Below are 27,308 nucleotides of genomic sequence, written 5' to 3'. Positions count from 1 at the left end.
GCCTTCTTCTTTATTCCTTCTTAGCCTGTTATTATATTTGTAATTGAGAGCAATTAAAATGAAATTCTGCTTTACTTATTCACTTCCTTGAGAGTACAGAGAATAGCAACTTACCCGTATTTTTGTCACTAACCAATAATGTAACTATGGCTAAGTATAATTAGGGTAATTCTTATATCACTCTTCACTCTTTATTTCTGTCACATTTTTTGCTGCTGGTATAAGAAGAAGGCAGGTTGACTACATTCATCAGCTTGTATGAAAAAGTAGCAATTGGGTCTCCCTACTTAGATAATCCATTGGGAGGCAATAACAGCATGGCATAGTGTATCTTTTACCTGTAACTTTGAGGCTCTTTTGATGAAGGTTAAACCTTACCTTAGCTGGTTTTAAAAGAGTGGTAAATCAGAGTATTGAAGCAGATGCTTGAGATTGTCTAGGACTGGTTGATGCAGAGTAGTGAGTTGGAAAGAACATCTTTTAGCGAAACCTTAATTACAGATATATAGTAGGAGGAAAAAGATAGTTGAGGGTTGTGCAAAATTGAGAATGATTCAGTTAAGGAAGTGCCTCTACTATTTTAAAACTGAAATTGCACACAGGGAGACATTTGTACACTTTTTTTTGGTACAATTATTGGTACACTGGAGTAAGGAAGCCACTGAGGGCTGAGGGAATCAGTATCTCAAGAATACTTATTATGAATTAATGGGAAGTGCCATAGCACACTGATTGTGGCACTCTTAGTGAGTTATGGGTCTGAAGAAAGCCCACAATCAGGTTCTTGGTTCTTTCAGGGATTCCTTCTTTGGGTGGTAATGGGAGATGTTTCCAGTACAAACTTTTAATCATACCTATATTATTAAAGTTCTTAATTTTTATTTTTTCACTTACTAGGTTATACTCCTGCAATTAAAGGACAGCTCTTGCATGTTGATGCCACCACAAGCATGCAATACCGGACCCTTTTAGAAGCAGAAATGTTAGCAGTAAGTTTAGAGTAAATGATGATATAATATATATATGTGTGTATATATATATACACATATATATTATATTTTTACATAAAATCTGAATTTGGTTTTAGTTTTTTAATATAAAATTTTTATGACCAGAAGTCATTAAGTGGTTAATCTCATTCAAGAACTACCAGGTGCTCTTGGCCTTATTTTTGTGAAGGAGAGTAGATTCCCAGTGCTGTGGACTCTGGCATCTCTCTTTTGCTCTACTTCTGGTTATGGGCAGAAGGTAATGCTAATGTGGTTTTTAGTCTTTGAAAATGTGAATATTATTTTTAAATTTCATTTTATGACTAGACTAACTCCCATGTTGTAAAAGAGATAATTTTTCACTATGTTTCTGACCCCATTGGATTCTTTCTTATGGCTTAATAAGTTATTTTGTTTTTTACTTAATGAATGAAGTAAAAAGAAGAAAATCTTACTGATACGGCAGATTGCTCCATATTAGAAAAAAAAATAGAAATGCTTATGATTAAAATTGCACAGTGGGGACACATTTCATTAATCAGGCAAATTATTCCTTATTAGGGAAGACAACAATAACAATAATAACAAAAGCCACTGTGTAAAATGGCCTGATACTCAGAAAAGATTCTTTTATAAGCTGATGTCATTAGATCCTTAATTGTCTAAAAAAAGGTATATTTACACATGATATATATGTAAATTAAGAGGAAAAATTTGAAATTACCAAGAATATATTAGATACTATAAATGTATATTAAACTGGCATATTCAGCATTTTAATGAATTCCTGAGCTATTGCTGATAAATGGTGCTGTGCAATAATGCTATTCCTGGTCAGGCAACTCTTACCTTTAGCAGAAACTTTGGCAGATGAAATACATAATAAAGCACCTAAAATACATGATAAAGCACTACTACCAAACTGCCAAATGGGAACCTGGAAAGCACTGGAGGCCAAACCCAGAGCTTCTCATGTAATAGATTAGGCTTAAGGATGAATTGTGACATTGGTTGTTACTCTGGTAACAACAGTTTAGCTAGACTACAGTATCAAAATCATAGCCTGATTTGTTGTTCTTAAGTTTTTCTGGACACATCATGGCTTAGTATTTCAAGGAGCTGGATGTAACCATGGATACTGACCTTTAGCCACAGTAATATTAAAATCTCAAAGGGACCTTCTGTTCAGCTCAGCAGGAAAATAAGTTTTAATTACTCTACTGGTGTGTGTGTGTGTGTGTGTGAATTTATTTCTATGCTCTTCACACAATGTCACATTTTAAGCTCTAACATTTTTACTTAACATTTCATTTGCAGTTCCACATCAATGCCAGTTATCCCCGAATATGGAACATGCCACAGACTTGGCAGTGTGAATTAGAGGTTTATAAAGCTACCTACCACTTCATCTTTGCACAGAAGAACTTCTTTACTGGTAATTTTTTAATAAATGTAAACACAGTGAGATTTATCACAGTGAACTTGTTTACGTTCAGTAAATTTTGCTTTTAGATTTAACATAGGGATTTGATGATACAGTTCATATATTTTTTTAAACTTCTTTTTTGGGCTAAGAATATAAAACAGAAAATTTAAATACAGATATTTTGTGTTCTCTTTTACCACAAACAAAGAAAATGTCAACCCAGAATTGGACTTACAAAAAAATGAAAGAACTCATCTTAGACTGGTGCTTTATGTCCGTCTAGTGGGGGTAATTTAGGGAGGATGAACCAATTTCTTTCTTTTCCTGAATTAGGCATCAGCATGGCTTCATTATATTGTTTCAATTATTGTCATTCACAAATAGTATATTCAAATAGTCAAATATTTTATTTTTTTACTTTTTTGAAGTATAGTTGACACGTTACATTAGTTTTGGTTGTACAACATAGTGATTCAACAACTCTTATCTATTATGCTGTGCTCACCACAAGTCTAGCTACTGTCAGCATACAATGATATTACAATACCATTGACTATATTTCCTATGCCATGCCTTTTATTCCAGTGACTTACTCTTTCCATAGCTGGAAGCCTGTACCTTCCACTTCCTCTCACCTATTTTCCTCATCTCTTTACCCTCCTCCCCTCTGGTAATCATCAGTTTATTTTCTTTTATTGTGCTCTTTGTTCTGTTTGTTAGATTCCAGATGTAGATGAAATGTTGTTGTTGCAAATGGCAAAATTTTATTTTTTATAGCTGCTTAATATTCCTCTGTGTGTGTGTGTACATGTGTACGTACACATACACACCACATCTTCTTTATTCATCTATTGTGGACACTTAGTTTACTTCCATATATTGACTATTGTAAGTAATTCTGCAATAAACATAGGGATGCATACATTTTTTTTGAATTAGTGTTTTCATTTTCTTTGGGTAAATACTCAGTAGTGGAATTACTGGATCATTCGGTATTTCTGTTTTCCCCAGCGTCTGTACCAATTTACATTTGCACCAACAGTGTACAAGGGTATGTTATTTTTGTATTTGGAGCTCCTACTTACTCTTTTATATTTGCATGGATATTGATTTGATGTTATCATTAATTGGAAAAAATTCCTTTACTTCTTGAAGCATATTATGATAGCTACTCATATTTTATGGGTTTAGGAACATGTGGTCTTGGTCTCTAACATAAATAATACTACACAAAAATAAGTTGTATCTATAGAACTTTCCCATAAAGTTTAGCTAAATGGAGTTGATCTGATTTGCCAGGGTCAGTGGCTACCCCAGAGCACCTAATATTTGCTTTACAGATTGCTACATTTATCCATCCATCTATCCATCCATGCATCTGTCCCTATGTCCACCAGTCATTTATAGGCTTATGATCTGTGCTGAGTACTATTAGATATTTGGGAATATAGTAGTAGTCAGGTGTTCATAGATAGTTGTGCCCTCACATTATTTACTAGCAATATGATGTTGGCCAAATTATCTAATTATTTTGCCTCTGTTTCCTTATCTGTGAAATAGAGATAATAATTGATACCCTAATTTGCTATTGTTAGAGTTTGGGTATTTTATAATGCCGTTATTACAAAATGTTCAATTGTAAGTCTTTTATATTTTTTCCTGGTTTGTTTGGGAACTTTATCATGGGGACTAGATAGAAAGCTTCTGTGTTCTTGGAGTTATATAATTCTTCAAGGATCAAGTCAGGGTCCCGGTAGTAGAGGATATAACAGAACCCCAGGCAACTTAAACTTTTGTCAGTAAAGCTGAACATTGAATAAGTACTGCCTAATTCAGATTTATTTAAAAAAAAAAACTAATTCTTATAGTGTGTATTATGTGTTTGTCTCTGTTCTAAGCAATTTGCACATATTGAATTGTTGAATTCTTATAATTCCTGAGATCGATATTATTGTTATCCTTGTTTTACAGATGAGGAAAGTAAGTTACAGAGTGCTCAAGCAGTTTGTCCAGGGTCACACAACTAGTAAGTCTGTCGAGCTAGTGTTCCAACCCAAGTCATCTGGCTCGAGAATCTGTTTACATATAGTTTCTTCAGCAGTAGCAGTTTTCCTCTCACTTAAGATTTTGCAGTTTTAACTTTGCTAACCTTTTAAAATAGGTTTCTTTTTTCAAGCCTTAATCCTTCACATTTTTTTTACTCCAGACTTTTCACATTCTTAGACTTTGATCAAAGTCTGAGTGCTAAGAATAGTTGGAGTAGATAATTCCTCAAGATTTAAATTTTTAATTTTGTGGTAACACTTTCGTTTAGGCTAACCATTGTGTTAGTCACTTTCAAACAACCAACTAAGCATTTCCCAAGTTACAATCATGTTTTCCCTAAGTTTTTTTTTCTAAATTATTTTCTTTATTTCTAATCTGTAAGTTTATACATATTGCAATTCACTGTTTTGGTTATATTTTTCTAAAATTTATTTGGAGAAATTTAAAGAAAATAGGTAAAAAACTTAAAGTTCTCATATTCCAGAGTTTACAGCTGTAACTTTTATTCATATTTCTTCTATTGCTTTTTAGAATCCTTAAAAACTTATTTATTCTTTAAAAAGGATAATTATTAGAGAGTAATATGTTTAGCCTAGGAGTGAACGAACTTGGTTATAGTGTTTGAATTGCTGTTTTCTTTTCTCAGTTTTATATTTCTCTAATGACAGAATTCTGCAGAAAACAAATGATCTAATTTGATCTGAGGGAATGCCTAATAATATTCCTCAGTAGCCATTTTTATGCCAATTATTAAGTGAAGTTCTTAAGAGATTTTAGTGTGGGGCAAAGACAGCTTTATGATAAATATAATAAAGAATCTCAGGAATTAAAGATGTAAAAAAAGGCAGAAATGGAGTCTCTTCTGCAAATATAAAAATTGATTTATATTAACTCTGATGAAGGGGAGAAGACAATGTTAACAACATTGCAAAGCTCCAATACAATTGACTGACATTTTATAGGGTATTAGCCTGACAACCTAATTGTAAAGTCAATTGTAAATGATTTTTTTTCCAGATGAATGTTTGAATTACCAACTTAATAACTTTATTAAGTTTTTATTTAAGTTCCAGTTAGTTAACATACAATGTAATATTAGTTTCAGGTGTATAATATAGTGATTCAGCACATCCATACAATACCCAGTGTTCATCACAACTTAATAACTTTAAAAAATTTGTTGTCTAAATAAGTAAGGCAGTCATCAAGAAAACAATTCCTTTTTTAAATTAAATTATTTGATAAGACCATCTGCTAATGAGAGTAGCTTTTGGTTTAAAGAGAAAACAATTAGATATAGTTGTTGAGGCTAGTAAAAATATTTTGCCATATTTTTAAATATTATCAGTAAGGATATTGTATAAGATGGGAAGGAAACTATATTGCAGAATATCTTGAAATTTCATGGAAGAAAAAAAAACAGTAAGACTTGTTAAAATAATTGGCTAATAACTTTATAAACATATTAGCTTCCTGAGATGATTAATGGATAATTTGAATTTGTGTTTATTTTACTAGCAATTATGTCTCAATCTTTTAAACTAGAAGTGTAAAGTAGATAAATGTAATCAATGTAAGTTGAAAGTCTCTTAATAATGAAATTTAAACCATGATCTCAGCCCACAAATAATTTATGGGTATGTCACTTTATGGGCATTTTTTGTTTTGCATTATTTATCAAGTATATGTTTTGTTTTGCATTATTTATCAAGTATATTGGCATGTGTACCTAAACAAATGAAGCAATACAAAACATTATATATATGTTGAGTGCTAGCATGAACTGAAACTAACAAATGGGTATAAGACACGAATACAGAGGAAATCATTGTGACCTGAAGGTAATCAGAGAAAGTAAGGGAAAGACCATAAGATCTAAAATGGGATATGTAAATGAACTCAGTAATAATAACTGATTATTTGCATAGTATGTCTTCATAGAAATTCTAAAACATGTTCATTTATATTACCTTCATGACTCTGAAAAGAGGTAACTATTATTGCTATCCCTGAGTGAGGAAATTGAAGCAGGGAAACATCCAATGACTTAGGCAGACTCCGTGAGGCTAGTAAGTGGAAGAGATATTTAAGTACTTTTTTTCTTTGACTGTGGACCTTTTGCTCTCTCTGTAGTATCCTGTTGTTGTTAATGATGGTTAGAGTTTTCCTTTATCAGAGAGGATACCAAAGAGTATAATTATTTTAGATGGGATGAATAGTTTGAGTAAAAGTACAGAACTAAAAATGTTGATGAAGAATGAAAGTGATAAAATCAGCTTGACGAATAAATTTATACTGTAGAGTTTGTTAATTCCAGAGATGACTTTTGGGTATCTCTCAATTGCTAGCCATTGTGCTAAAGAATAAAGCTAGCAAGTTGGGATGGAGTCACGTTAGTTAGGTAGGGTGGCAAGTAGAAGTAAAACTTCAGAAGTAAGCATACAGAGTATATAGTATGATAAACCACTATGATTACTTGTTTAGTGAAATAAAAATACATTTGAAGTAAAATTGTCAAGTGAAGTTTTTATAGAACAGGTTAATTTCCATATTCAATTGACTTAAAATTTAATATTAATTTAAATTATTGACATTTGATATTAAATATATTATTTTGCCATTTTATTAAGAGAGATTTTTAATGTACACAAGCTTCTGTACATTGCAGCTAAATTTTAAATGATAATGAAATCATAATTTCATATGACATTATATAAGATAAATTTGACTTCTTATTTTATTATTGAATATAGTACTTTTCAGTTTAAATACCTCATTTAAAATCCAAAGAAACTGGGACACCTGGGTGCCTCAGCGGTTGAGTGTCTGCCTTTGGCTCAGGTCATGATCCTGGGTTCCTGGGAACGATTCCTATATCAGGCTCCCCAGAGGGAGCCTGCTTCCCCTCTTCCTACGTCTCTGCCTCTTTCTGTGTCTCTCATGAATAAATAAATAAAATCTTAAAAAAATAAATCCAAAGAAACTACTTTAAATATTTAATTATTTTTACCTACTATTTTCTTAGAATATCTTTAATATAAAATGCTTCCATAGAGTGCTTACCCTGTAGCAGTTACTATGCTAAAACTTCAAACATACCATCTCAGTTCTCACAGTAAGTCTGTGAAGTTGTCCTCATTTTGTAAAAGAGAAAACTGATAGCATTTACATTAATTAAGATTGCATTGCTAGTAAAATAGTAAAGTCAGAATTTAAACCCGGACTGTCTGCTGTCAAAGAGTGCTATAATACTGCTTCTAATTGTTTCTCTCTCTCTTTTACACAAAGCTCAATTTTATATGCATAGCACTGTGTTATATACAATGAGTATACAGAGATGAACTTGACACCTTTAGGAGGAGACCATGTACTGAAAGATAATGATTGCTGGGAGTATATGCACATAAGCGATGTGAATGCCTGAAGAAAAAGTAAAGCCACTTTTTTAGATTAATGTTAATGCTTTTATAATAAAGAGTTTTTGCCTATTGAGATTAAAATAAAAAGGTAACAAAGGATAAGCAGACTAAATAAATGAATAGTTTTAAAAAGCAGCACTTAAAACCATGCAAATCAGCAGTACAGCAAATCAGAAATCAGAGATTATTGACTGTAAACATTAACAGGGCCAAGTTTGTGTTCACCATTAGAGTCTGGCTCACAGTAGACCCTCTGTAGGTATTTGTTTAATGAGTAAAACAACATGAAAAAATGCTCAACCCTACTTGTAATTAGGAAATTCAACTAAAATAAGTTTTCAATTATCTATTAATTACCAAGCTACAACCTCCTGCTACCCACAGAGAAAAAGAGAAGGAAAGAGGGAAAGGTGGAAAGAAGTATAATGCAGGAGAGAGTACAATGATAGATAGTCAAGCATAGATTTCCTCTAGAAGTATAAATGATTTCACTATTCTTGGGAAGCAATTCTGTAATTTATAATAGTTTCGAAAAAATTTATAAACTTTGACCTAGCCATTCCACTTCTGGAATCTATACTGACAAAGTATTCCTGAATATCTAAAATATCTTACATGAAAATATACATAAAATAATATATAACACAAAAATTTGGAATGAGTCTAAATATCCAAAGTTACTAAATGGCTAAGTAAATCAATCCTGGCAAACGTCTTTAATGAGCTCAGATTAAAGTTTTTGTTAATGTGTATTGAAATAACATGGAAAAATTTTGAGTTCAATAAGGAAAAAGCAATATATAAAATATGTACATCTAGAATAGTATAAAAATCTACATAACAAAACTAGAAAACTATTGATAATGCTGGATATTTGGGTAGTGGATATTCAGGTGTTTTTTTTCTCCTTTCTAAAATTCCTTTAAAACATAATAGGTATATAAAATGCATGAAATCTCTCTTACTTGGAACTGTGACTAGTAGGTAAACACTGGTTTGCTATTAAATCATTTACTTATATCTTAATCATCTTTTAGCATTTCAGTATAAAAGTTCTTTTAGTAGCAAAAGAAAAATTTATTTTTGACTGGTGGTAGAATATTAATATTTTGTTTTCTGGATTGCAATTAATTTTGCTTTCTGTCTCCCACTCGCATAATTTTAGATTTAATTCAAGACTGGTCGAGTGATAGTGCTCCAGATATTTTTTCATTTGTGCCATATACATGGAATTTTAAAATCATGTTTCATCAATTTGAAATGATTTGGGCTGCTAATCAACACAATTGGATTGACTGTTCCACTAAACAACAGGAAAATGGTAAGAACTTCTTAAGAATTAAGGTCAAGTGTTCTATTCCTTAAGACAAATAACAACAACAGAAATTGACATCGATTTTGTAATTTTACTAGATACTAGAATTGGTCTTTTTTCCATTGTCTTACAATACTTTCAGAGAACTACTTCAGAGTTTTTATTAGCTAATAATAATAATCATCATAACCATATTATCTTTCATTTTTTTAGTTATGTTTTTAAGGCATTTTTTCTATAAAAGCTTTATTGAAGTTAAAAGTAAATTTTCTCTCTTTTTCTCCCCCCTCTTTTTGTAGTGTATCTGGCAGCCTGTGGGGAAACATTAAACATTGATTTCTCTTTGCCTTTTACGGACTTTGTTCCAGCTACATGTAACACCAAATTCACTTTAAGAGTATGTATAATTGTGTGCATTCTTTATTCCACAGGTTTATTAGTTAATTTGATTTCCCAAAGCTTGTATTTACTTTTCCCTGCCTGTCTCTTTGCTATCCTGTGGTATTTTAGCTTTCCACCATTGTTCATGAGCTTCAGTGTCACAGAAATTGCTGTTTCTTTTTTTTGTAGTTAACAGTAATGTTCTATCCTTCCCCTAAGTTCCCTGACTTCCCTTGAGGAGTTAGGCGATAAAAAGAAAATACCCTGAGTTGATTATTTTCTTAACCACAGCTCATTTCTAACCTTGGTGGCTAACTTACATGTTCTTTTGAAAACCCCTTCTAGCTCTCATATTTACAGTATATGTATCAGATTTTACACTTTCCTATATTTCATTACTAATTGTAAACATGAATACAAGGGTTAGTCACAAAATACCTCTCTTCCTTTTCTCTGAAAGGGAACTCTAATGAGTTTAAAATTTTGTGGAAAAAAATATTAAATTTTGTGGAACACCTACTTTTAGGGTATGGGCAATCAGAAATAGTTGTAGTATTGATGGAGGTTATGGTGTTAAAAAAAATAAGAGCTACTAATAACAAACATTTTCTGTGTGCCAGACACTATTCCAAGTGCTTTACGTGTTTTAACTCATTTCGTTCTCAGAACAATTTGCTTGAAGTAGTTGTTATCTGCATTTATGAAGTAGGAAACAGAAACTGAGTTTATGTAACTTGTGGCCGGCCAGTGAGTGGCTGACTTGGACTTTGAACCCAAGTGGTATAGGTTAGACCTTCATTCTCTTAACCACTCTTCTATGCTGCTGGTTAAGAAATCTGGCATCACGGCACCCTAATGTGTATAGCAGCATTATCAACAATAACCATTTTATGGCAAGAGCCCAAATGTCCATCAACTGATAAATGGATAAAGAAGTTGTGGTATATATACACACAATGGAATATTACTCAGCCTTCAAAAAGAATGAAATCTTGCTGCTTGCTAGGAAGTGGATGGAGCTACAGTGTATTATCCCATAGAAGATAATTTTTTTACTGTTTTGTGGAGACTATGCTATTTATTTCCTTGATTTTTTCCCCTAATTTTCTAATCAGAAATTAGTTAGAGTCAATGTAAAATATTATTCCAGTTATTTAACTGACTGTTGATCATAAAATCTGCCTTTGAAATTTATGTTCATTTTCTTTTGAATTTATTCTCGATATTATTATACATAACTTTGGCTATAAGTAGAAATCTAACATATTTATGTACCTGTTTTATTACTTTGGGTAAAGATAAATTCTTTTTTAGGGAGAAGATGTTGATCTTCATTTATTTCTACCAGATTGCCACCCTAGTAAATATTCATTATTTATGCTGGTAAAGAATTGCCATCCAAATAAAATGACTCATGATACTGGTATTCCTGCTGAGTGTCAAAGTGGCCAGAAAACAGTTAAACCAAAATGGCGGAATATTACACAAGAAAAGTAAGTATATAAAATTAGTGATTTAAGCATTTTGTGTTTATATGTGGAGAAAATTCTTCGGATTCTTTCAAACAATAGTGGTAAAAATTGTGACTGGTATTTGTATACAATGAAAAGAATAAAATACCTGACCAGAACTTTATTTTTTGTTCTTCAAAGATCCGGTTGGGTTGAATGCTGGACTGTACCAAGTGTCATGCTTACAATTGATTATACATGGCATCCAATTTATCCACAAAAAGCAGATGAGCAGCTAAAACAATCATGTAAGTGTTTTTATATAATTTTTATATAATTTGTACTTTGGAACATCTGGTTTTATGATTGATAACTATTAAAAATATAAGAGAAAAAATTTTAAATATGGAAATATATGTTTTCATTTGACATAATTGTATACATTTAAAAATCTTTAAGGATTTTTGGCATAATTATAATTAACTTTCATTGAGCATTTACTATGTTTCAAATACTAGACCAAGCTGTTTACTGGTTTGCATTATCTCACTTAATCCTTACAACTACTCTGAGATAATTGTTATTATTGTTATAGTAGATTTGAATAAATATGCTCAGAGAAAGTAAATAATTTTTTCAAGTTCTGCCAAACTAGAATATCAAATAAGATGTGAATATACATACATATTTTTCTTTCTTTCTTTCTTTCTTTCTTTCTTTCTTTCTTTCTTTCTTTCTTTCTTTCTTTCTTTCTTTCTTCTTTCTCTTTCTTCTTTCTTTCTTTCTTTCTTTCTTTCTTTCTTTCTTTCTTTCTTTCTTTCTCTTTCTTTCTTTCTTTCTTTCTTCTTTCTTTCTTTCTTTCTTTCTTTCTTTCTTTCTTTCTTTTTTCTTTCTTTCTTGTTTCTTTTATCTTTCTTTCTTCTTTCTTTCTTTCTTTCTTTCTTTCTTTCTTTCTTTCTTTCTTTCTTTCTTTCTTTTTCTTTCATCTATCTGTATTTAAAGCACTTGGCTTCATGAAATGTTATTTTTTAATGCATTTTCAAAACTATCGTATCATAGCTTCCTTGAAGCTTATGTACCTGTTACCATGATCCAAAATGAAATTAGAGTCAAGTGATATTTTCTTTGTATTTTTCCTGTGAGTTAAGTGTTAAAGAATAGTTTTCATAATTATTCTTATGTTCAGAGCTTGATAATATCACACTGTATTTGAATAGCTGTTTATGTGAAAATTGCTTTGTACTTTAATGCCCAAGTATAGATAAAGCCTATTTGTCACCTGAATTTATATTATAGGGACTCAAGAATGTTAATAGGAAATGTTCATTGATTCTATGCCATCTGATTTATGTATCTCTACACATATTTCAATAAAGTCTGTTTTATTTCACATTCTTAATTATTAGACTTGCAAGTCTATTTTCATTATGTATTACAGATACTATATCAGAGATAGCTACTTTCATGAAAAATTACAAAATAGAATTTCTTAGTGAAGAGTTCCTTAAAGAACTTCTAAGAAATTCTCTGCCACAAATTTTTTTTCCTTAATTTTTTCCAGTGTCAGAAATGGAAGAAACAATGCTATCTGTATTAAGGCCATCCCAGAAAACATCAGATAGAGTTGTTTCTTCTCCTTCTACTTCTTCACGCCCACCTATTGATCCCTCAGAACTTCCACCTGATAAGCTTCATGTAGAAATGGAACTTTCCCCAGATTCTCAAATAACTCTCTATGGACCGCTATTAAATGCCTTCTTATGTATAAAGGTATGATTTTTAAAAAATCTTACACATTTTTAAAATTTGTTACATTCTATTTTTTAAAATTTTATTTAAATTCAATTAATTAACATATAATGTGTTATTGGTTTTAGAGGTAGAAGTTAGTGATGCATCAGTGCATGTAATACCCAATGTTCATTATATCACATGCCCTCCATAATGTCTATCACCCAGGTACCCCGCCCCCTCCACCACCTTCTCCTCCAGCTACCCTCAGTTTGTTTCTATGATTATGAGTCTCTTATGGTTTGTCTCCCTCTATGATTTCGTTTGTTTTATTTTTTTCTACTCTCCTCCTGTAATCCCGTTTTGTTTCTTAAATTCCACATATAAATGAAATCATACGATAATTATCTTTTTCTAATGACATATTTCACTTAGCATAATATCCTCTAGTTCCATCCATGTCATTACAAATGGCAAGATTTCATTTTTTTTGGTGGCTGAGTGGTAGTCCATTGTGTGTGTGTGTGTGTGTATACACCATTACTTTATCCATTTATCTATTGATGGACATTTAGGCTCTTTCCATAGTTTGGCTATTGTGGACATTGCTATAAACCTTGGGGTGCAGGTGCTCCTTTGAATCACTATTGTATCTTTGGAGTAAATATTCAGTAGTGCAATTGCTGGGTCATGGGGTAGCTCTATTTTCAACTTTTTGGGGAACCTCCATACTATTTTCCAGAGTGGCTGCACCAGCTTGCATTCTTAACAACAGTGTAAGACACCAACAGTTTCCCCACATCCTTACCAACATCTGTCATTTCTTGACTTGTTAATTTTAGCCATTAATTCTGACTAGTGTGAGGTGGTATCTTATTGTGGTTTTGTTTTTTATTTCCCTGATACCAAGTGATATTGAGCATTTTTTCATGTGTCTGTTAGCTATTTGTATGTCTTCTTTGGAGAAGTGTCTGTTCGTGTCTTCTGCCCATTTCTTGACTGGATTAATTGTTCTTTGGGAGTTAAGTTTAATAAGTTTTTTAGAGATTTTGGATACCAGCCTTTTATATGTCATTTGCAAGTATCTTCTCTCATTCTGTCAGTTGTCTTTTTGATTTTGTTGACTGTTTCCTTTGCTGTACAAAAGCTTTTTATCTTGATGAAGTCCCAATAGTTCATTTTTGCCTTTGTTTCCCTGGCCTTTGGAGACATGTCTAGTAAGTTGCTGTTGCCAAGGTCACAAAGATTGCAGCCTGTTCTACTTTAAGATTTTTTTTTTAATTTTTATTTATTTATGATAGTCACACAGAGAGAGAGAGAGAGGCAGAGACACAGGCAGAGGGAGAAGCAGGCTCCATGCACCGGGAGCCCAATGTGGGATTCGATCCCGGGTCTCCAGGATCGCACCCTGGGCCAAAGGCAGGCGCTAAACCGCTGTGCCAACCAGGGATCCCTACTTTAAGATTTTGATGGATTCCTGTCTCATGCTTAGGTCTTTCATCCATCTTGAGTCTATTTTTGTGTATGGTGTGCATGTGGCTGTCCAGTTTTCCCCACACCATTTGTTGAAGGTACTGTCTTTTTTCCATTGGATGTTCTTTCCTGGTTTGTCGAAGATTAGTTGACCATTGGGTTGAGCGTCCATTTCTGGGTTTTCTATTTTATTCCATTGATCTGTATTTCTGTTTTTGTGCCAGTACCATATGGTCTTTATGATCATAGCTTTATGATACAGCTGAAGTCCAGAATTGTGATGTCACCAATTTTGGTTTTCTTTTTCAACATTACTTTGGTTATTCAGGGTATTGTCTGGTTCCATACAAATTTTAGAATTGTTTGTTCCAGCTCTTTGAAGTAAGTTGATAGTATTTTGATAGGAAGTGCATTGAATGTATAGATAGTTCTACGTAGCATAGACATTTTAACAATATTTGTTCTTCCATTCCACGAGCATGGAACATTTTTCCCTTTCTTTTTGTCTTTGTCAGTTTCTTTCATGAGTGTTCTATAATTTTCTGAGTATAGATCTTTTGCCTCTTTGGTTAGGTTTATTCCTAGATATCGTATGGTTTTGGGTGTAATTGTAAATGGGATTGACTCCTTAATTTCTCTTTCTTCTGTCTCATTTTAGTGTATAGAAATGCAACTGATTTTTGTGCATTGATTTTATATCCTACCACTTTGCTGAATTCCTGTATGAGTTCTAGCAATTTTGAGATGGAGTCTTTTGGGTTTTTCATATAGAGAGTATCATGTCATCTGTGAAGGGTGAGAGCTTGACTTCTTTGTTGATTTGGATGCCTTTTGTTTCTTTTTGTTGTCTGATTGCTGAGGCTAGGACTTCTAGTACTATGTTGAATAGCAGTGATAAGAGTGGATGTCTTGTCATGTCCCTGACCTTAGGGGAGATGCTCTCAGTTTCTCCCCATTGAGAACAATATTTGCTGTGGGATTTTCGTATATGCTTTTATGATATTGAGGTATGTTTCCTCTATCCTTACACTGAAGAGTTTTAATTAAGAAAGGATGCTTTAGGGATCCCTGGGTGGCGCAGTGGTTTAGCGCCTGCCTTTGGCCCAGGGCGTGATCTGGAGACCCGGGATCGAATCCCACGTCGGGCTCCCGGTGCGTGGAGCCTGCTTCTCCCTCTGTCTGTGTCTCTGTCTCTCTCTCTCACTCTCTGTGACTGTCATAAATAAATACAAATTTTAAAAAAAGGATGCTTTACTTTGTCAAATCCTTTTTGCATCTATTTTTTTTGCATTTTTGCGTAAAATGCAATAATGCATTTTTGCATTATTGAGAGGATCACATGGTTCTTGTCCTTTCTTTTATTAATGTAGTGTAACACATTGATCAATTTGCGGATATTGAACCACCCTTGCAGCCTAGGAATAAATCCCGCTTGGTCGTAGTGACTAATCTTTTTTACTGTATTATTGAATCCCATTGGCTAGTATTTTGGTGAGAATTTTGGCATCCATGTTCATCAGAGATATTGGTCTGTAATTCTCTCTTTTGATGGCGTCTATCTGGTTTTGGGATCAAGGTAATGCTGGCTTCACAGAAAGAGTTTGGAAGTTCTCCTTCCATTTCTGTTTTCATACAGCTTCAGAAGAATAGATATTAATTCTTCTTTAAATGTTTGGTAGTAATCCTCTGGGAAGCCATCTGGCACTGGACTCTTACTTGTTGGGAGATTTTGATTACTGCTTCAATTTCCTTGCTGTTTATGGGTCTGGTCAGGTTTTTTTTATTTCTTCCTATTTCAATTTTGGAAGTTTATATATATATATTCCTAGGAATGCATCCATTTCATCTAGATTGCCTAATTTATTGGCATATAGTTGCTCATATATGTTCTCATAATTTGTACTTTTTGTGTTGGCCATGATCTCTTGTCTTTCATTCATAATTTTATTTATTTGGGTTATTTCTCTTTTCTTTTTGATAACCTGGCCAGTGGTTTATCGATCTTATTAATTCTTTGAAAGAACCAGGTCCTCAATTTGTTGATCTGTTCTAGTATTCTTTTGGTTTCTATTTCATTGATTTCTGGTTTATCCTTATTAACTATCTTCTCCTGATGGGTTTAGGCTTTATTTGCTGTTTTTTTCTTCAGCTCCTTTAGGTGTAAGGTTAGGTTGTGTATTTGAGACCTATCTTTTTTTTTTTTTAGATTTTTTTTTAATTTATTCATGAGAACAGAGAGAGAAAGAGAAAGAGAGAGGCAGAGACACAGGCAGAGGGAGAAGCAGGCTCCTTGCAGGGAGCCTGACGTGGGACTCGATCCACGGTCTCCAGGATCACTCCCTGGGCTGAAGGTGGCACCAAACCGCTGAGACACCCTGGCTGCCCGTATTTGAGACCTTTCTTATACTAAAGGCTTGTATTGCTATATACTTTCCCCTTAGGACCACCTTTGCTGCATCCCAAAGGTTTTGAATGATTGTATTTTCATTTTCACAAATTTTTAAATTCTTTAATTCCCACTTGACCCATTCATTCTTCATTCTTTACTAGGATACTCTTTAGCCTCCATGTATTTGAATTCCTTCCAGATTGCTTCTTGTGATTGAGTTCCATTTTCAAAGCATTGTGGTCCAAAAATATGCAGGGAATGATCCCAGTCTTTTGATACTGGTTGAGACCCGATTTGTGACCCAGTATATGATCTATCCTGGAGATTGTTCCATGTGCACTTGAGAAGAATGTGTATTCTGTTGCTTTAGGATGGAATGCCCTAAATATATCTGTGAACTTCATCTGATCCAATGTGTCATTCAAAGCCCTTGCTTTCTTGATCTTCTGCTTAGATTATCTATCCACTGCTGTGAGTAGGGTGTTAAAGTCCCCTATTATTATAGTATTATTATCCATGTGTTTCTTTAATTTTGTTATTAATTGGCTTATGTAATTGTCTGCTTCTCTCTTAGGGGCATAAATATTTACAGTTGTTATCTTTTCTTGTTGGATAGACCCTTTAATTATGATATAGTGTCCTTCTTCATCTCTTATTACAGTCTTTGGTTTAAAATATAATTTATCTGATATGAGGATTGCTACCCCAGCTTTCGTTTGAAGTCCATTTGCATGGTAAATGGTTCCCCTCTCCCTCATTTTCGGTCTTAAGGTGTCTTTAGGTCTAAAATGAGTCTCTTGTAGATGGCATATAGATGGATCTTGCTGTTTTATTCAGTCTGATACCATGTGTCTTTTGACTGGGGCATTTAGCCCATTCACGTTCAGTGTAACAATTGAAAGATATGAATTAAGTGCCATTGTTTTACTTGTAAAGTCTCTATTTCTGCATATTGTCTCTTTTCCTTGGTCTGTGTTACTTTTGGGCTCTTTCTTCATTTAACAGATCCTTTTTAATATTTTTTGTGGGGCTGGTTTGGTCATCACAAATTCTTTTAGTTTCTGTCATCTTACACATTTTTAAACATAGACAAAATAGTTAATATCTAATCGAAATTAAGGTCATTTGAAATAGCCAGTTTGTTGGTTTAAGGTTGATGAGCATATGTTATATATGTTGATTGTGGTGCTAGACTCAATTACAAACTTATTTATTAAAAATGGTGTATTTCTCAGTTAAGTTTTTATTTTGCATTTTTAGCATTTAATATATTCTAGGAATTGTGCTAGTTGCTGGCGATAGAGATGATACAGCATCTGTTCTCAAGGAGATAAGCTGGAGGATATTGTAGGACAGATATGTATAAGGACAAATTCTAACACATTATAATATAACACAGCAAAAGAAGTATAAGAGAACCCTGTTTTCAGAAAATAATAAAATAAAATTTTAAGAAATACTTTTTTACATTACTATATGTTTACTGTGCCTCAGTTTTTTTACTTTTAAAAATTCCATAATAATATATATTCATCAAAAATAAGAGGACTGTGAAGAAGAATAAGAAAGGAGTAAATACCTTTTTTAAAAAGATTTCTTTACAAATTCTCCATAAATATAACCTCTCTTGATAGTTTCTTTTCTTTTTTTTTAAGATTATTTATTTATTTATTCATGAGAGACAGAGAGAGAGAGAGAGAGAGAGAGAGAGGCAGAGACACAGGCAGAGGGAGAAGCAGACTCCATGCCAGGAGCCTGACATAGGACTGCATCCCGGGTCTCCAGGATCACGCCCCAGGCTGAAGAAGGCGCTAAACCACTGAGCCACCCGGGGGCTGCCTGATAGTTTGTTTTCATACAGTCTCTTCTATTAATTAAGGTTTTATAACAGTTGTTCAGTAGTGTCAAAGGTTTATTGTACTAAAGTTTGTATTAGTATTTGCATTCATCAAATTAACTTAGAACTTGTATGAAGTATTTACTAAAACAAATTGAAAATTTAAAGTTTTGAAATATTTTTAAAAATATGTATCCAAAACATGACAAGCAAAAAATTTTTCTAGGCCAATGAACTCTAGTTCCTTTTATTAGAAATATAAGTAACTCTTTAAGTCTTTTTTTTTCCTTTTGTTTTCTTTCTGCCTACCAGAAAGCTTAGTGTCATGCTGACATGGAGATGTATCCTATCTTTCTTTTTTTTTTAAAGATAAGTTGAATTTTGCTCATTTTTAAAAAGATTTCATTTATTTATTCATGAGAGACACATAGAGAGAGGCAGAGACATAGGCAGAGGGAGAAGCAGGCTCCATGCAGGGAGCCCAATGTGGGTCTCAATCCCAGGACCCTGGGATCATGACCTGAGCCAAAGGCAGACGTTCAGCCACTGAGCCACCCAGGTGCCCAAGACGTATCCTATCTTAATTATCTCTCTTTCTATTACCTTTCTTCATTTGTTTTCATATATAATTTATGTTCTATTTAGTGTTAGAATGTATGTATGTATATGTAAAACAAGAAAAATGTGAGAATTCATGTGACTGAGATTATATTTTCCTTAGTTACCAGAAATTTTTTTTTCAAGATTTTACTTATCTATTCATGAGATACACAAAGAGAGGGATAGAAACATAGGCAGAGGGAGAAGCAGGCTTCCTTGTGGGAAGCCTGATGTAGGACTCAATCCCAGGACCCCGGGATCATGCCCTGAGCCAAAGGCAGTCGTTCAACCACTGAGCCACCCAGGTGTCCCCCTTAGTTACCAGAATTAAACATCAAGAAATTCTGAAGGATAGACTAGGGAAAAGAAAGAGTCATATTTGTTTGACTGTTTATATGAAAAACTGATTTCCAAAATACACAAAAGAAACTAGGGGTACCATTATTATTATCAAGAACTCTGAGATAAATATATTCTAACATACATTAAAATTTGTGAGAATATTTTATGGAAATGTTTACATCTTCTGAATTGACTTCTCTTAGTCTTATTACATTTTTTCTTAATAAAAGATGGTAAATCTGAATCTAAATAGTGATGGCATATCAGTGCTAGTCAGTAGTAACTGGATTAATGGTGAGTATATTTGGCTTATACATTTTCCTTATTGGAAATAAAAAAGTTTTAATAGTCTTGAGCAGAAACCTGGCTATCAAGTTTCCATTAAAAAAATTTAGTATTGGAAACAGAGTACCTGTATGTTGTTTTTATTCCCCCCTACTTCTTTGAATTTCTTAGATTTTTTAAACTATAGTATTCTTCTTTTTTGAGAAATGAATATCATTGCATTAGTAGGCTGGGAAAAAAATGGTAGTGTCCTATTACTTGAAATAGTACTTGACACTCAAAATATCTCTAGGAAAATAAAATGTTATAAGGCTCTTAAGTAGATTGAAAATATAGCTTTTTTTTTAAGATTTTTATTTATTTATGAAAGACATAATGAGACACAGAGGCAGAGACGTAGGCTGAGGGAGAAGCAGGCTCCCTGCAAGGAGCCTGATGTGGGACTTGATCCCGGATCTAGGGATCACGCTCTGGGCCAAAGGCAGACGCTCAACCGCTGAGCCACCCAGGTGTCCCTAGCTTGTTTTATCATTTTTAAATTCATTCATCCCAGAAACTTGACAAAAGAACACATTTTTCCAGGTATATAAATCATTGCTTTTTTCTAGGGTTGCTTGGAATTTGTTTTAGAGATAATTCAATTTTGCACACTATCATAACATGAAAATAGAACTTATATTTGTATTTGTAAATATTTGTGTACATTTATTAATCTTAAAATGCAATAAAAGTTTGCCATAATATGTAGCTTTTTGCTTTATATTTTGGTTAACCTTTTGGTAATTTTTAAAAGTGAATCCTTAAGAAATTAACCCTTAGGGATGGAGTTCACATACTAAAAAAATTAAACTAAAATGAACACAAAACTTATCACATTCAACACCAAACATTTAACATATGACTAGTGTTTTAAAGGAGTTATAATTTTAAAAGTATTTTTGTTGATAATATTCAGTATGTACAAATATCAGAACTCATAAAAGACTCCTAGAGTTTATAGTTCTTTAAAAACAGTCATTGACTCATTTAATAAAAATTGGCAAATGTTCTCTACTATATTGGAGATTCAGTATTCCCTAAAGAATTTGCTATGAGTTATTTCTGTTTCAGATAATTAAACGGAGATTATTTTGGTAGCAAATTGAAGAATAGGCCCAAGAGAATATCTTTCTTTTGATTTTAATAATCTACATGAATCTTTTGTTTTTAAGGTTAAAAATTGCAAGAGGCTATAAGAGACTTTTAAGGAATCTTTTGAAAATAATAGATATGTGGAGTAGGATTATTTAAAATCAAAATATAACTTATTTCTATTGATTTGTTGATAACTCTTAGTATGTTGAAAGCCAATGAATGTGAACATTGTTCACTGATGCCATTGATCAGTTGTGTGGAGGAAGGGTGATGTAGAGGTTTTTGGGCCTGGAGGCCATTTGCAGATTTTTAAAATCACTGAAGGAACTATTTTATTTTCCTCTCACTGAAATCCATGCCCATTGCAAACCTATTGCAAACCTCTCCTTGTCTCCATGGAGAACTTGTTTCCATGGCATGTGTATTTTGAAAAGGCTTCTCAAATGATCTGAGAACTGCTGCTTTGAATACTTCTAGATCTTTAATGTTGTTCAAAATCATTTAGAAATTTATTAGCTTTAGAAATTTAATGTTAGAATTTATGATAAAAACCAGTGTTTATTTACGTTTATATTTGTGCTTGGATTTGTCCATCTTTAGTTATATAATAAAGGTAGTTATCAGGATATCCAGCAGGTCCTAAGTAGGGCCTAAATTATTAGAGCCAGAAAACAATAGGGAATAGAGGAAAAAGCATCAGTTTTGTGAGTTTGTAGATTTGGGGTTTTAATATTAGCCCTACCACCAATTAGCCAGATGAACATCCTTCAACATTCTTTCCTATGAAAAGGTATTTAATTGGCTTGATTGACTAGAATTACAACCAGAAAATAAATGTGTCAATAAGTAAAATGCAGAATTTATCAAAATACTGATTTGATTTCTAATATTGAACAAATATAGTTAACTGTGTTAACAGCAATATTTTAACAGCTTTTGATTACTACTGATAATTCAAATAGATAAAATTTAAATTCAGAATAATGGTAAGAAAAAATTTCATTAAAAAGTCAGAGAAAGACACATACCATATGATTTCACTTATCTGCTGAATTTAAGAAATAAACAAGCACAGGGGAATAAAAAAGAGAGGCAAGCCAAGAAATATACTCTTAACTATTGAGAACAAACTGATGGTTACCAGAGGGGAGGAAGTGGGGGCAAAGGGTGAAGTAAGAGATGAGGATCAGGAGGGCACTTGTGATGGGCACTGGGTGTTGTTTATAGTGATGAATCACTAAATCTTCCTCTAACTAGTACTACATGGTATGATAACTAACTATGATTATCATAAAAACCTTAAAAAAAGAAAATAATAAAAATAAATTTAAGTTCTGATGCAAAAGAACTAGAATATTAATAGTTAAAATACTTTGCATAAGAAACCAAATGAATTACATGAAAGGAAGTTTTAGTAACTGTTGATAATTTATTTAAGTTGTTAAAAGCACTTGTGATAAATATTTCACCCCGAATATATTTATTGGAATAGCTAGCTAATTGGATTTAGCCAAATTGAATTTCAGTGAATTGATTTTCAGTGAATTTCAGCTCTTCCTTTAAGGATGTCTCTGCGTATTATTGCCTCAGAACTCTGAGAAAGATTGAAAACAATTGAACCTTACAGATCTTCAAAATTTTCTTCTAGGACCTAAATTGCAAGTTTTTGCTATAATTGGAGGTGGTATTGTCATGAAGCTTTACTATAAACTTACGTGATTTTTTATTAGTTTTTTTTTGGGCTGAGGGTTGTTTTAGTTTGCTACAGAATGTTTATTTGCTAAGTAGCCAAGGAAGAGTATGTCTTAAGCATACATATCTTTGTTTTGTTTTTTATTTCTAGGAAACAGACCATATACTTTTAACTGAATAAAACAGTGAGATGTTTGATTTTCAAAATTCAGGTTCTAAATTGAAAAGTTACTGTTACATAACTCTTTAATAACAGTTTGTTCATAATATTTATAGGAAAACTACTTTGGGGAAGATGACATGTATATGGATTTTGAAGAGGTTATTTCAAGTCCTGTTCTGTCACTGTCAACATCATCCAGCTCTGGGTGGACTGCTGTTGGAATGGAAAATGACAAAAAGGAAAATGAAAGTTCAGCCAAGTCAATTCATCCACTTACCTTGCGTCCTTGGGATATTACTGTACTTGTTAATTTGTACAAAGTTCATGGGCGTCTTCCTGTTGTAAGTATTTATGTATCAAAATGGTCTGGAGTATATTTGGAAATTCACCCAACTTAGAAAACTGTAGATATGTGTACACACATGCATACACTAATAAAAAAAATTCAGATTTGAAAACTTTAAAATTTATCCTTTTACCTTTATAAAGCTAATTTATTTTCTTCATAATGTGATTACTTTGATCATTGATAATTTTCTATTTTTCTTCTATCACTCTAGTTCCTTCTTGCTGTTCTTTGCAACTTTAGAACATTTTGTCATGATGTTGAGTTGCTTGGTTTATGATAGGTAGCCTTACAGATATTCTAAGATTTACATTTTATTATCCTTTATCTAACTCTAGACCATTTTGGAGCCTACTAAAAATCAAGATTCAGCTTGACCGTCAGGTTGAATTGTTTTCAAGGGTTTGGATCCAGCACAGAATCCTGTTTCAGTCTCAGGTTGACCCATGAACTATTGGCACTAACTTGGAATGAGATTACATTGCCCAGAGAACCTGGAGTCATTGGATTGAGGCCAGATAGGGAGAGTGAGACCCTAGAGCATTGTGCTGCCTACTGGCACCATGTCATGCTCCTAGGATTGCATAGCAGAGAAGTCACCTCTGGTGCTTAGTGAACCTGATGTTCTTACTGGGGTGCAGAATAGTTAATTTTGTCAGTAAGCACTGTTTCTCCTTTTAAAGACTCAAAATCTCTTAATTATATAAATGTAATTTTTATTTTCCTGTACTTTCTTGGTCTTGTATTTTCTGTATCTTGATTATAGTATTATATTTGACTTTAGCATGGAACCACTGATGGTCCTGAGTGCCCTACAGCATTCTTGGAAAGACTATGTTTTGAAATGAAAAAAGGATTTCGGGAGACCATGCTGCAACTTGTCCTGTCACCCCTGAATGTGTTTGTTAGTGATAACTATCAGGTAATATGAAAGTGAGTTATATAGTAGAGACTTAAAGATGTATTGTTATTGCTTAAGGGATCGAAACAGTGTGTTAGCTTCTGTGCATATAATGTATAGCTCTTTAAGTTATAGGCTTTTAATTTAATGATAATAAGAAGTCTTGTGTGTGTATATATACACACACATACACACACATATGTATGTAAATATGTAAGTTTTCCAAGAATCTCATTTTTTTTTGTTTTCCTGCTGTTTTCTATTTATGTGATCTCATACAATTATATTCTCTCTCTGTTGTTTTTAGACATAGAAATACCCTTATAAGTTTTTCATGTATTTAGGTAAGGGAAAAATGTATAAAATTTTGATGAATTCTGTTGAAAACCACACCTCCATATTCATATTCACCAGTATTATAAATTTTTAAAACATCCATATCCACATGGATTATTCTTTTCACCTAACCGATTTATAAGATATTTTGTTAATGCCTTCAAGATATTCCTGGGGCTCTTTTGGAAGAAAACCAATGATATTCAGCAAATGGGAATAATTTACATTCTTGGGTAGGTTATATCATTTTGTTGTTATTTTTTAATGCCCAGTGGCTTCACTTTTCATTTAACACTACTTTAGGTCTCTTCCCTACTTTTAGTCAAGTTATGAGCTTTAGAAAAATAAATGGATTTTAATATAAGGCAAGGTAAAAGTATAAATGGGGGGAATGAATCTGATACCCCCAAATCATCAACAGATGATAACTTACTTTGGATTCTGTGTAGTAACTGACCTATCCCTTTTTCAACTCTTGCCATAACTGACCATATTTTCTTACATAGAATTTAATTTTTTCATTAAAAATGAAAAGTTTCAGCTACTATGAGCTGAAACTTAACACCTAATATATGCTTATTTTAGTAGCTGAAATTGACACCTAATATATGCTTATTTTGCCACAGAATGTATTTTCTTTATCAGACTTTTTAAATAGTAGGCATGCCTCATTCTATCACGTATTGCTTTATTGCACTTTGCAGATATTGCATTTTTTTACAATTTGAAAGTTTGTGACAACTCTGCATCAAGCAATTGATCAATGCCGTTTTTCCAGCAGCATTTGGGCACTTCATGTCCCTGTCACATTTTGGTAATTCTCGTAGTATTTCAAACTTTTTCATGATCATATTTGTTATGGTGATTTGTGTTCACTGATCCTTGATGTTACTATTGTAGTTGTTTTGCCACAAGCTGTGCCCATATAAGATGGCAAACAAGCTATAAATGCTGCATGTGTTCTGACTGTTCACCAACTGGTTTGTTCCCTGTCTGTCCCCCTTTTCCTTCTTATGCCTCCCTGTTCTCTAAGACAAAAAGGTATTGAAATTAGGTCAATTAATGACCCCGCAGTGCCCTCTAAGTGTTCAAATGAAAGAAATGCACGTCTCTCACTTTAAATCAAAAAGTAGAAATAGTTAAGCTTAGTAAGGAAGGCATGACAAAACCCAAGGTAAGCTGAAAGCCAGGCCTCTTCTACCAAACAGACAAGTTGTAAATGCAAAGGAAAAGTTCCTGAAGGAAATCAGAATTGAATTGCTACTCCAATAAACACACCAATTATAAGAAAGCAAAACAGACTTTTGTTGATTCAGAGAAAGTTTTAATGGTCTGGATAGAAGGTCAGATCAGCCATAGCATTCCCTTAAGCCAAAACCTAATCTAGAGGAAGGTTCTCACTCTCTTCAGATCTGTGAAGGCTGAGAGGTGAGGAAGCTACAGAAGAAAAATTTGAAGCTAGCAGAAGTGGGTTCATAGGTTTAAGGAAAGAAGCTGTCTCCCTAACATAAAAGTGCAAGGTGAAGCAAGTGCTGATACAGAAGGTACAGCAAGTCATCCAGAAGATCTAGCCAAGTTAATTTACGAAGGTGGCTATACTAAAGAACAGATTTTCGAAGTAGATTAAATACCCTTGTAGTGGAAGAAGATGCCATCAAGGATTTTTATAGCTTGAGAGGGGAAGTCAATGCTTGGTTTCAAAACTTCAAAGGACAGAATGACATTCTACTTATAGACTGACATGGTGACTTTAAGTTGAAGCCAGTGCTCATTTGTCATTTTGAAAATTCTAGGGCCCTTAAGAGTTGCGCTAAATCTACTTTGCCTGTGCTCTATCAGTGAAGCAACCAAGCCTGGATGACAGTGTATCTCTTTACAACATGATATACTAAATATTTTAAGCTCACTTTTGAGACCTACTACTCAGAAAAAGAGAGCTCTTTCAAAATATGACTGCACATCGACAGTGCATCTGATCACCCAGGAGCTGTGATGGAGATGTACCCTGAAATTAATGTTTTCATGCCCTATTCACAACATCCATTTTGCAGCCCATGGATAAAAGAGTCATTTGACTTTCATGTCTAATTATTTAAGAAAAAGGTGTTACAAAACTATAGCTGCATAGATAGTGATTCCTCTGGTGGATCTGGGTGAATTGGAAACCTTTTGGAAAGGATTCACCATTCTAGATACCATTAAGTATATTCATGATTCACAGCAAGATGTCGAAATATCAACGTGAACAGGAGTTTGGAAGGAGTTGCTTCCAACTCTCATGAATTACTTTGAAGGGTTTAAGACCTCACTGGAGAAATAAGGTGTTGAAAATAGCAAGAGAACTAGAATTGGAAGTAAAGCCTGAAGAGATGACTGAATTGCTGTAATCTCATGGCAGAACTTTAATGGATGAGTCGGTTCTTAGGGATGAACAAATAAAGTGGTTTCTTGAGAAGGAATCTGTTCCTGGTGGAGATACTGTGAAGATTGTTGAAATGACAACAAGGATTTAAAGTATTACATAAACTGAGTTGATAAAGCAGCAGCGGGTTTGAGAAGATTGATCCCAAACTTGAAAGAAGTTCTATTGTTGGTACCATGCTGTTTATCAAACAGCATGGCATGCTACAGAGAAATCATTTGTGAAAGGAAGAGTCAACCGATGTGTCAGTTTCTTGTTTCTTGTTTTAAGAAACAGCCATAGCCACTGCAACCATCAGCAGGCACCCTCCTGATCAGTTATCAGCCATCAGCTTGGAGGCCAGACCCTGCACCAGCAAAAAGATTATGACTTACTGGAAGCTTAGATGATGGCTACCATCATAAAGTATTTTTTAATTAAGATAGGTACATTGTTTGTTTTTAGACATAGCACTCTTGTACCCTTAGTAGATAACAGTTTATATATGCATGGGAAACAAAAAACTTCATTCGACTGACTTTATTGTGATAATTGCTTTATAGTGGTAGCCTGGAACTGAACCTGCAGTTTCTCTGACATTTGTCTGTAATTATGATTCATAAAAAGCTGCAAAAACAGTACAGAGAGGTC

General features: G+C 33.2%; 1 protein-coding gene across 4 annotated transcripts in view; it reads left to right on the top strand.

Annotated features, from left to right (window-relative positions):
- The window catches only part of KIAA1109 (transmembrane protein KIAA1109 homolog), a 210,643-nt gene that overhangs the window by 45,969 nt on the left and 137,366 nt on the right, over positions 1-27,308 (top strand). For 2 of the 4 annotated variants that reach the window (XM_038564745.1, XM_038564746.1), the window contains exons 14-23: positions 898-989; positions 2,307-2,424; positions 4,387-4,395; positions 9,046-9,201; positions 9,495-9,592; positions 10,891-11,069; positions 11,229-11,335; positions 12,589-12,797; positions 22,787-23,014; positions 23,804-23,941. In XM_038564745.1, the coding sequence (XP_038420673.1) occupies positions 898-989; positions 2,307-2,424; positions 4,387-4,395; positions 9,046-9,201; positions 9,495-9,592; positions 10,891-11,069; positions 11,229-11,335; positions 12,589-12,797; positions 22,787-23,014; positions 23,804-23,941 (1,334 nt within the window). The remainder of the gene's footprint in view (positions 1-897; positions 990-2,306; positions 2,425-4,386; positions 4,396-9,045; positions 9,202-9,494; positions 9,593-10,890; positions 11,070-11,228; positions 11,336-12,588; positions 12,798-22,786; positions 23,015-23,803; positions 23,942-27,308) is intronic. The other 2 variants (XM_038564744.1, XM_038564747.1) reach the window with 1 other exon arrangement.

This window comes from Canis lupus, chromosome 19 (assembly GCF_011100685.1).
Source record: "Canis lupus familiaris isolate Mischka breed German Shepherd chromosome 19, alternate assembly UU_Cfam_GSD_1.0, whole genome shotgun sequence".
NCBI classification, from domain to species: Eukaryota; Metazoa; Chordata; class Mammalia; order Carnivora; family Canidae; genus Canis; species Canis lupus.
This window is presented reverse-complemented; position numbering and strand designations above follow the sequence as displayed.